The sequence below is a fragment of the Thunnus thynnus genome, chromosome 1 (assembly GCF_963924715.1).
Source record: "Thunnus thynnus chromosome 1, fThuThy2.1, whole genome shotgun sequence".
Classification (NCBI taxonomy): Eukaryota; Metazoa; Chordata; class Actinopteri; order Scombriformes; family Scombridae; genus Thunnus; species Thunnus thynnus.
The window spans coordinates 32,120,574-32,132,855 of record NC_089517.1 but is presented as its reverse complement, the minus strand read 5'-3'; the positions used below and the strand labels follow the sequence as shown (position 1 = coordinate 32,132,855).

The 12,282-nt window shown below is 39.5% G+C and overlaps 1 protein-coding gene across 1 annotated transcript in view; it reads left to right on the top strand.

The window, feature by feature from the left end:
- ntrk3b (neurotrophic tyrosine kinase, receptor, type 3b) overlaps positions 1–12,282 on the top strand; it is a 180,450-nt gene that overhangs the window by 86,460 nt on the left and 81,708 nt on the right. The window contains exons 7-8 of the mRNA XM_067595824.1: positions 1,460–1,601; positions 9,667–9,969. Coding sequence (XP_067451925.1) covers positions 1,460–1,601; positions 9,667–9,969 — 445 coding nt within the window. The remainder of the gene's footprint in view (positions 1–1,459; positions 1,602–9,666; positions 9,970–12,282) is intronic.

Below are 12,282 nucleotides of genomic sequence, written 5' to 3'. Positions count from 1 at the left end.
ATAAAGCTAACTCAGAGCCACAGTAATGAGATCAAACTAAATCAAGCCTGATTTAAGAACACAGACCTAAGACATCCAGCAAAGATCACATCAATTCACAGTGAGGGAAACTGACATGTAAGCCTGTTATGTTCATGGCCATAGAGCAGCACATATGGAACACATACTATGGAGACTAAAGTAATGAGACAAAAACCACTGCAGTTAGCAAAGTAAAGGAGAACTTTGGCCCTATGTTGCAGACATTAGTTAGTTCAGACAATGACACAAGGACAAGTGAACTCAAAGACATAACACTTCTCTCTTAGCGCAGTCTGTTAGAGGGCTGTGTTTGTAATGTTGTCTCTGTGAACTAAATGTGAACTTTGAACTTTGTATCATTAAGTGCTGGAAACTAATTTCATAAGATGCAAACACGTTTATTTCATAGCACAAAAATTAAATACTTGGCATTATCAGTTTGATGGTTCTTGGTTTGTGCACGTGACATAACAACCTTCACAACGTGGAAATACAGTTTATCTTATTTCATTCATTTATTTTATTTAAGTGACATTTAAAGAGAGAATCTATAGTGGAAATGCTTCTAGCTCTGCTGCTGCAGTCATGAGTCAAAGTTGTTTGTTAATTGCAGTACATTTAAAAGCACTGTATGGTGACTGTACCGTGCAGATAAAAGATTGAGCACATGTTTTAATTACACAGTACTTTAAGTGCAGCCCTTGTCAAAACATGATAAATTTGACATTGTATAGAAAACTGACTTATAGAAAATTGACTTAACCTGCTTTCTGAATAGCTGTCCCACAAGTGCTGGCTAGCCCACTAATCTGGCTCCCTAAGACAGGCCTCAGTGATGTCACAGCAATAACACAGCAGAGATAAACAGCAATAAGAGAGTAATAGCAGTTTTTGAAATTGCCATGTGTCTGTATTTGTCATCTGTCTTTAATGCTTGCAGCATTTACAGATGAAAGTTACCTCAGCCTCAGGCTTGATGTTTTAAGGTAGATAGATACTGAAGCTGATTAGCATGAATGAAGTATTGGGGAACCTGGTCAACCGAAGGCAAGAGGGGAAGAACAAGAATTGTGTTTGGCTACCTGAAAGTGAAAAGTTGTGAATTTGTTAGTCCTGTATCCATTCCAATTAGTGCCAAAATTCACAATATATCACTGAGGCACTCAGGCTTAAAGAGTTATTAGCTGGCCTTTTTCTCACAATGCAGCTGCTGCGATTGTAGCCCAGATCACCAAAGTGATTAATTTCCAGTGGTAGTGTGCGCTTATTCACTCTATTCTGTTTCTTTCCAGAATTAAATCAATTAATAATGAACTGATTCTTTTAATTAAGAAATTAAATATTGAAACTCCAGTAATTTAATTGCATGTGCTGTATATCCTTCATGTACCTAAACATGTCATGTCATCTTTCTGTGTCTCTCATTATCTCTCTATAGTCCAATGTTTACTGGCCGAACATCCACTCCATCAACCTGACTCTTTTCAACATCAGCCGAGATGACAACAACTTCCAGCTGACCTGCATTGCAGAGAACGTGGTGGGGATGACCAACTCCTCCATCCAGCTCAATGTGCAGTGTAAGTTGGATTTTTTTTCTGCGATTAAACCTCAAGGGAAACTCTGGTCTAACACTGCAGAGGTGACAGGAGCGAGGTGACATTCAGGCACAGAGTGGACACAGTAACTTATGAACAATGACAGAGATTTCAAACTCACACTACACATTCTCCTCAGGGACACCCTTGTGTACATTGATGCATAAATTTGCATGATGATGAGAAAACATGCTCCTGATGTGAGTAGAACTCTGATTTTATATTAATGCTACCTGTGTGTTATGTGAAGGTAAGTATGTTGACATAAAATATTTTCTAATTGTGAACTAATTTGTTTAAATAACCTCCTAATTTGCATTGCTGTTTATATTTAATATCATTAAGGTTAATCCTTGGACTTTAGGAATCTCAAATGCCTTACAAAAGAAATCTGGCAGTTCAGCATTTGGTTTGTATATACTATAGAGTAATATCACCAAGACAAAATTATGACAATATAAATAAAAACCATAGCTTGCTTGACAACAAAATAGAGCACTGGGGGCTTTTCACACTAAATAATGTTTAAACGTAACTCTTCTTCTTAGTTTTATTTAAACCCTGGGTTAACAATCAGTTTCAATATTTCCATTTTTTGGATTTCACACTGTATATTAAATGACCTTAACATATTTCTGTATGTAAAAATTACCAGAATGTGGTAACACAACAGCTGCTGCCTTTAGGACCAAGAGCAGAGTTTATCAACTGACAGTTAACCGTGGTGCTGATCCTCTTTCAAAAATGCTTAAGGGTTAAATGTAGTTTGAAAATCTGTACTAAATAAAAATTGCAATCACCTGTGCCATAACAGAAATGTCATAATCACAATATCTGTATCGTCTGCATCAACAGTATGTGTCTGGGGTATTAGGTCATGTTTGTTCACTTATTATGGACGGTGGCTGTGCATGGCAAATATTGCTGAGGAGTCAGTCAGCTTGGTATGGGGATCATATTGCCATCTGCTTGCGATCATATGGAGGTTAAATCTCCATATGATCACATGGAGATATCATAGTTACTTGCTTTCACAAGCCAGAATGAACAAGTGCTGTCACTTGTCAGGAACAATAGCATTTACAAGACTTTTATGGACTACAAAACAACACAAGGTGCAATTTATTTTCTCATTTACATTCACATGTGCAAACTTCTCACAGATGGGCTGATTGCTGCTTCAACACATAGAAAAATTAATACTGTTAATGTGAGCTGTGAATGAGTATATACACCAACAACATGAAAGAAACAAACACTCTATTACAGTATACACAGATGTTAAGTACCGTAATAGTGAATCTTTTCTCATTTCAAGTATAATGAGGGCTGCGGCTCCTAAAATAAAGTGGATCGATCACATTGGGCTCTTAGATTGTTTATTTTCTGTGGCTTCAGTTTGGATCATTTGAGTATAGTTGCTCAAAAGATTTGTACTTGTATGAGACATTCTGGCTTTGAACTGCCCGTGGGAAGTAGCCTAAGAGTCTGTCCATTCTTGATTAAAAGCTCTGTTTTCGCTGTCTACCTTTCTCTTTTAAGAGCACGCCATGTGACATTAATTGAGGTGAGCTAATACTAAAAGGTGATGTGAAAACACTGCAGAGGACTGATTGGTCAGTCATTTATCTCATTCATGTTTCACAGAAAGCTTTCCACCACTCCCTCTCTTTGCTCTGCCACTCTCTCTCTCTCTCTCTCTCTCTCTCTCTCTCTCTCAGCTGCTGTGCTGGAAACACAGCATTCACACGAAGAAAATACAACACAGATTTGTCCTGTTGTTCTTTGTATTTACTGCTGTATTAGTTGGATGTAATGAATGAATGAAAAGGAGAAATGCAGAGGAGGAAAATGAAACAGAAACTAAGAGCATCTGTCTCCACAGTAAATCATCTGTTGAGTGTTTGATGGTTGTTTATTTGTGCTTTAGAACGTAACCGCCATGAAACAATCACAAAATAACATTGTATTTCTGTCATTCATGGGCTTTCTCTCTCGCAGAGAAAGATTTCCACTGCTGTCTCTCCTCACCAGCCTGTCTCTCTGTCACTTGCTCACACAGTCGCATAGCCCAGAAGCCCCACCCCACTATTCGCTAATTGCTTGTTTATTCAAAATTTATCAATATTGATCTTGTTGTGAATCCGAATTGCACCAAATTCAATACTGCACTTCCTTGGGTCCCCAGCAATACACCTATTAAGTGTAAAGTAGATTGGATGAATGGTTCTTGAGACATGTGAAGGACATACATACAGACATACAGACATACATACATACATACAGACAGACAGACAGACAGAGGATTCTTTGCTTTATAGTTAGATAAACACACAGCTGAAGATTTTCAGATACACCCAATTGCGCATAAATATCGCAATTAATGGGATATTAACACAGTGCTACTGCGTTATGTTGCTCTAATTCTTAGACTGCTAATAGCCCAATAGGTGGCACTAGTACACAGACTACAGACCTCATATGTTAAGAGTGAATGCCATTTCCCTGTAATTAAGACAACAACTAAGTGGTCATGCTCCCCAGAATATATATAAAATGATGTACATAACTTTTTGCAAAATAGCAATGACTAAAACATTAGATGGATCATATAACAAGAAAATATGTTTTAAAGACAACAACCCACATTATCAAAACAGAGGTAAATTACTGCTTCACATAGGTAGCTTACTGATGTGAGTTACATGTGTGTAGCAGTTAGTTACTTTCCCTCTGAACATTACAGGGCATTCCAACATTACCAATAAACAGGTGATCACTTAATTATTACTTAGCAAGAAAGCTCAGGCACAAAATGAATAATGTTAACTAAAATATAAATATTAAATAAGCTTTCATTGTGCTGGATCATAGTAATTAAACTATGCACTTAACTGAAATATAAATAAAGCCACATCAGTATGCGCTTGTGTATATCAATACATGATGTGTTATTTGGGTCGGGATGCACTGCAAACCCAAAGGTTGGTCTTTTACTGTGGGCCTGCTTTTGTTCAATTTTTCCGTTTGTGGACGGAAATCCAAAAACTTTCCATATATCGCTTCTTAAATGGTCAGGAGTGCTGATCTCTGTGGGTGCATTGCTTTTTGCTATTTCTGATATTGTAATGTTACGTTAGCACATTTAATGTGAAATTGTGATTCAGACAGACTCAGAAAACATTATTGTTCATCAGACGCAGGGTTTCCGCCAGTGTATTGCCTGGCCCAGTGGCCCGCCCACTTATAGTCGATTTATAGTCAAAATTATAGTCAAATTATATTCAACTCCCGAAATTTGTTCCAACAGCCCTGATGGCAACTTTCATGGTGGCTATGATGGACATGTTAGAATATGTTGGGGACTGAAATATATCTTATATTAATAACACTGACAGTCTAAGAGAATAATTTACAACAGGAAAAAAATCTCCTTTATGAAGCAGAGCAGCCAAATTATGCAGGTACATTTAGAATGCAATGAGGTGTTGTACACTTACAAACCAAGTGAAATTGATGTAGTCGATTAGCAAGAATATACCCTCTAGCTCACATGAAAAGTCAGCCTTGATCTGTGCGGAAAAGAAACGGAAAATAAAATATATAACCCTCAGCAATGATAAAGCAATGATTTGGTAACCTTCAAAAGCCATATTTCTCTAATATCCAGACCTTGAATTACATGATATACCTCAGATCTTACATAAGTTTACCCTGTGGATCAGCCCTGAGCAGATTTGGGACAGACTGTATTCAAAGCTGATATTTATCAAGGGTTCCTGACATTTTTCTCTTTGTAGCAAGCTTGCTGTTGTAGTACACAATCTATTGTGGCTCTTTGCAATGTATCACACTGCAGGACAGGGGAGATTTGTCACAAGTTCAAACACTCCCAACTGTAGCAGAGCTGCTAAGGACCATGCTAGAACGACAGAATGACTTTGCAACATCTAGTCTTCAGGGCTTCCTCCACATGGACACTCTATGGATGTACATCTCCAGGCATTTTTTTCTGTTGACACTCTCTGCTGGTGCTGCAAATTAACTTATTAATTTTTCACCACATGCTCTGATGGTAATTACATTTCCTCCCCTGTGCAGGCTATTGTCTCTGGAAATGTCATAAAATAGCTTAAACTGCTGCTCTGATTAGGGAGTAATCTGATTGACAGTGACATTACCAGCCGTCAAGTAACATTCTCTGCATTCAAAGATGAGTTCCCTATTTTAGTTAAGCTGTAATTAACCACAATGCAAATTCTGCAGACCCATTGTTCTGCCGCTTTCTGGAACAATAGCAGCTCTACAGCATTGTGGAGTCACATAACGCACTGTGTTTTTCCCTTTATTCCTATAGGCATGGTGTATCTCTCTATTAAGAACAAGACACTAACTTATGCCAGACGTAGTAGTTCTATTCCCTGAGTAGCTCCACAGGTATAGCAAGGCATTAACTAATTATGACTAATTTAATGAGGAAGTACTGTAGGTGATGGTATCTCTCCAGAGACTCTACATAATGTCACAATGCTGCTTCTTACAGGTTCAAATCTTAATCCCAGTGTGGGTAAACCTGGAGGGAGAATGTGGCAATATCTGTCCCATGAAACTCTTGCCTCCCTGTCACTGGCAGCCATGATGTCCTTTCTCAAGTCTAGCTAGAACATGGCATTTGAAATATGCCACCAGTGTTACCACTAGATAACGTTGCACAACTTGGCTTGTATTCATTGTCCTCACTGATCAAAGCCATGTAGTTATCAAAGCTTGTCATCTGTATGCACACCACGAGGACACAATGTTGTTATAGGCCAGTATGGAGCCCCATAATGACTTGTATTGTATTGACCGAGACTGGGCTGACAGCCACGCTGAGGGGAAAATGGATCGGTCCCTAAATGTTCATCAACAAGAGAATTTTGTTTTCTTTTCTTCTCCTTTTGTTTCTCTCTTTTTCTATAGGTAGCACAGCTGTAAGCCACCCTCACTTCATGGCTATCTTCCCCCCTCCTCTTTCTTTTCTTCTCTCTCATCTCTTTCTTCCTGCACTCAACATCACAGTTCTGCACCCGCCCCCACACCAGCACATTCACACATACACATGCCTAAGCCTTTACTTCATATTGAATGACTTCATTGTCACTATTGTCTGGCAGAAACAATATCACCAAAGCAATTTATGAAATGACAGCTTTCTAACACCAATAAACAGCTCATTCATCTCTTTACTGGATGATTATTTGGTTTGAAAACATGAGATATCCATTGGTACACAATCAGAAATCAAGTTATAACAAGTGAGTTATTCTTATTATTGATTTATCTTGTTATCTATTAATCTATCATTTTTGATTTACAAATAACAGTCTTATCAAAGTTGATAATGCACAATCACAGTGTTTGTAATTACAGTTTCGCTGTTGTAGTCACAAAACCCAGGCAGGATTAACAACCAGATTAACAACCATTGATGCTGATGCAAATTTGAATAAGAATTTTATAAGAATTTGCACCACTAAATTACAATATCAACCACAATGCTTCCTGCATAATTACCTAACCATGCCCTTTGTAGAGGGGGCATGTTTTAAAATCTAGTTTTAAGACTAACCTTTTTTTAAAGCTTATATTGTGCTCACATGATGAATTCTTCTAAATAAAATTGTTTGATCATACTGCCTCAGACAATTTGAAACATAGAAAACCTAGACCAAAGTATTAGTTGGTTTCCGGATGTCTGAGCAAATAATGAAACGACCATGATTTGTTGTATGTACTGTTCTTAAGGAGAACTTGGAGGTGATAGGGTACACACAAGATGTGGGGGACTCAACAGGGGCCACACAAGGAATTTTGCCCCAGGGACCTTCTAATGGGTTTATCTGGCCATGCAAAATCCCAATTTCGTGCCCACAGTAATCATCTTTTTTTAGCCATGCTAGTGGTGCATCTCTAGGCTCAACAGCTATTGGACAGATTGCCATGCAATTTGGTACATAGACTCATGCCGCCCTCAGGATGAATAGTAATCGCTTTGGTGATCCCTTAACTTTTCATAATGTCATCATCAGTTCAATTTGTTTTTGTCAAATACTTTGGTTTGTGATCAATACCTGCAAAACTAACGACATTCCCATCAGCCTCAGTTGTACTTTGTGTTTAGTGTTAATTAGCAAATGTTAGCTTGCTAACATGCTAAACTAATGGTAAACAGTATAGTTGCTAAACATCAGTACTGCCGTTCCTAAAGCCTGGGTGAAAAGAATGAGACTGTATGATGTGTCAACAATGTCAGAAGGAAAAACTGTTTATAGCTGCTCTGAACTGCCACGCTTGAACACTGGGTGAAAAGCGGGCACACTTTCAGATAGTCTCTCTTGGAAGGCATTCATAGTGTTGCACTCATTTGTATACAAAAAGTGACAGAAGTAGTTGTCTGAAGAATGAAAAAAAGAGAGTTTGAGAGAGAAGTTCAAACCTTGCTTATATCTCACCTCTGGCCAATCATTGCATGAAGTAGGTGTAAATGTTGGACTGTTTGTTTTGGAAAGTCACAGAGTTGTCGCATGTAGTCCCACAATCTCGATGTAGGAAAGGAGTGAGGGGAGGAATTTTCAGATGCTGTTTGACCATCCAACAAGATTTTCTGCTGGAGTATACTGGTGCCTTTAGCACGGCTGTAGACTCTTAGTCTTGTTACTTAAAAAATGACTTAACTAACATCAGCCCTAGTTATTGATTGTCAAAATTACAATCAGTATACTTGCACTATTTAGTAGCACAATATGAATTACATGAAACTGCAGGGGGAGAGTCACTGGGGGAGCTGCAGGTTTGTCTAAATGACAGGCCAGGATGGAAATGGTACGCCATAAACACACGTAGCAGCTGCAATCAAGTTATATAAATAGGATTACTCACACAAGTCTATAGAAATTGCAGGGTTCATTGAGACCTAGAGCAATGGTGTATTATGAATGTGTATGCGTGTGTGTAAATGGACTGTATTTATATACCGCCTTTCTAGTCTTCCGACCACTCAAACCGCTTTACAATATATGTCAACATTCACCCATTCACACACACACACATACATGCAGTGATGGCAGAGGCTGCCATGCAGGTTGCCAACCTGCTCATCAGGATCTAATCTAATACACACACACACTTATACACCGCTGGCATAGCCATCGGGAGCAATTTGGGGTTCAGTATCTTGCCCAAGGACACTTCAACATGTGGACTGGAGGGACCGGGGATCAAACCACCGATCTTCTGATTAGTGGACTACCCCTCACCCCACTCCCCCCCAGCCCCCCCGCCCCCCTCCTCCTGAGCCACAGCCACCCTGTGTGTGTGTGTGTGTGTGTGTGTGTGTGTGTGTGTGTGTGTGTGTGTGAGCGAGCGAGCAGTGGAGTGGGTGGGTAGATTTGGTGGGGGTTGGGTGGGTGGCTGGTATGTAGAACACACAGAGAGAGAGACTGCCAGGTAATACCGTCTGCCAAATATTTCCTTTTGATGATGTAGCTGCAAGAGTGACTCATTGCAAAGACAAATCAGTGGATGAATTGTTTATGAAATGTATCTGATGGTATTAAAGTGATAAATTGCCTCTCAGCTTGGCGGCGTTGTGGATTTAGAGGTGTGTTGTTGCATGTCAGGGAAGAAATACTCTGTGGTTGCTTATGCAGAGGAGATTCCTCTGTCTATTTCAAGCAAGAGGGGTCCCTCTATCTGTATGTTTTCCTCAGAGTCCCGTGTACTGCTGCAATATGTAACACAGGCAAGAAAACTGCCTCCTAAATGTTATCCTCAAATCAAAACAGCTTTGTGTTTAGTATGAATTAATTATGAAAGGTTTTGATCAGCTCAGGGGTTGTGGAACTTTCTCAACTCATAACGTCTTTAGGTAATACTTCAACACAAAAATGAGGCACATTGATGAGGGTTTTAGGTTGAAAAATCTCTAGGGGATTTTTGGTGATCTAGGAATTATTCTGTCCCTCCACCTCATAAATAACACAGTTTCTTTCTTTCCTCCCTGCAGTTCCTCCAGTCATCCTGAGACTGGCTGAACCTGAGCAGCGCCACGACACCTGCATCGAGTTCACGGTTCGGGGTTACCCACACCCCAAACTGCGCTGGTTCCACAAGCAAATGGAGATCCCCCAGAATGAGTACATCCGAACAGAGATGGACTTCTACCAGGACTATCTGGAGGGCTGTCTGACTTTCCAAAACCCAACACACATCAACAATGGCAACTACACTCTGGAGGCCAGCAACCCTCTGGGAACGGTCACCAAGACGGTGTATGGTCACTTCCTTATGGCTCCGGGCATCGATGAGGGTGAGTAGATCATTTCTGTTTGGTATCTGTTCCTCACTGTGCTCTTTGTAATGGGTAATGATCTTTTTTCTGGCAGCACTGATGTCCCCATAATCACAATTGAGAGAATACTGGTGTAAAATGGCATTTACACAGGGGTTACTAACACATTTTTACTGCCTGAACATAACCTTCATTCCTTTAGATTTAAAAGAAGAATAAAAGCACAGGAGAAAAGAAGAACACTGCCAAGTAACTGCCTGATTCCCACAAGAGCCATCATGGCCCACTTTTTGGAAACGAGCACCATGATTCGAACAAGTTCTCGACCAGTTGAATTTCTTGTTTAAAGTGCCTGTTGTGTGAATTACAGGTTCCATTCTGGGTGGAAGAACTATTGGGGGCTTTTAGTTTTTATTAAAATCTGCATTCACAGGATGTAGGTTGTAGAGCTGATCCCTGCTGGCTGGAAAGCAGCCAGAGTTCATCCACAGTTCAGTCAGGTAGATTGTTCGCTTGCAGTTCATCTTCAGTTCACAGGGAGGGGGAACAAACCCACAAAGGCCGGCAAATTTCTCCCCATGGTCAATATTCCAAGGTTAATACCTTGTGTCAATTTATTGACATAGTGTGACTTTCTTTGTCTTCTCTTTTGCAGACATAGTGGAACTAGGTGAGTATTTCTGTTTTCAAATTTAAACCTGCTTTTTATTTTTTACTGCTTGTTTGGCAGCATTATGTACACACACACGTTACTTGGTGGACGATCACTGTCAAAATACTGTAGTAACCATGGAGAAATTTGTTCACTTTGTGTTGCTATTAGTTCATAAAAAATATTTGAGCATTGCTGCTCAGTTTTCTGGACCCTGACAGTATTATTAATCTCTAGGAAAGGTTTGCTAAACTTACAAGCATACATAATACTCTGTGCCTTGCTAAAGGGCAACCAGATTGTTGAGAGAGAGAGGGGGCAGCATTCACCTTCCCTGCTTGGACCACCACCGACAGTCAAGGGTTTCAAACTGGCAACCTCTGTGAAATATGAGATCCCAAAACACAATAATACCACAACTATTCATATACATCACCCCAAATATGCTGACAGTTGCAGATAAAATGGTTTTATCAGTTGAATTTATGATGATTACAAAACATGTAAATTCCTGTGCTTGCGTAGTGATGGGTTTATCTAAGAGAAACTTATGGTACCATAAATTTTCTTTTTTATTGGTACTACCTGTTGCCATATGTTGTTGTTATTTATGATTAGAGGTTGCACCCAGTCTATGGAAATGTATCCATGCGCATTATGTATGCATGTGCACTAATGCAAATATTGTGAGACACTGCATTTACGTAACAAAAGTGAAAACTCACCATGATAATAAACTTTGCATGAAAAATAAAATATTTTTTCACATTACAGAGGGAAAGTGGAGTTTGGAGATTTATATTTATAGTTAAATAAAAGTGTCTCTACCGCTCTGCTGGGGCTCATGACTCAACCTGTGGACGGCTGCTTTATAAGCCAAATAATATGACTGCATAAACCTGGAATCCTGGAATCCCTTGCCTGTCACTCAGAAAAACACGGAACATGAATTAAATTTAGATCCTGACCTGTCCTGTCGCCATATTGGGATAATTAATAATTATGAATATTTAATAAATATGCACAGCTTCTGTCTTTAGTGACACACATATTGATCCTGCTGCTGTGTGATGACTGTAGGTTTTTATTAAAAACAGAGGAAAGAATCCTACATACAAACAGCTGCACAAACAGACAGACAGAGCTTCAGTAGACTTATGTCTCAGCGACACACCTGTTACAAACGCTGCCATAATCGCATTAAATGTATTTTCATTGACGTTTCAATCTGTATTAAATACATAATTTGTAGAGAAAAGTGAAGGAGACAACATTTAAGAATACATGAAATGTTTTTACCTTGACAGGTCTGCAGTGCCTAGTTACAGTTATGCACTGATTGGACAATCGCTGTTTGGGGTTTCATAAACTGTTCATTATTGAGGGAGGGTTAAGTTTTAGTCATTCTCTTTGATGGAAATGCTGCTCCCCTCTGTAACCTCTAACCAACCAGCCACAGTGTACACAAGCTAGTTTCCTCCCTGTTAGCAGGTGATGTGTGAATGTTTGTGAAGCGGTTAGTGCAGTCATATTGCCGGAACGATGCTCTGGGCCAATCTAACATTGTGTCGTAAATCTCCTGTGTATGATGCGTGGTTTGGCCTCAGGCTGTTGTGGCAGCCTGGCTGCTGACAGCTTAAACAAAGTGGGCTGGTCTGATCTCAGACCTTCATCAGAGT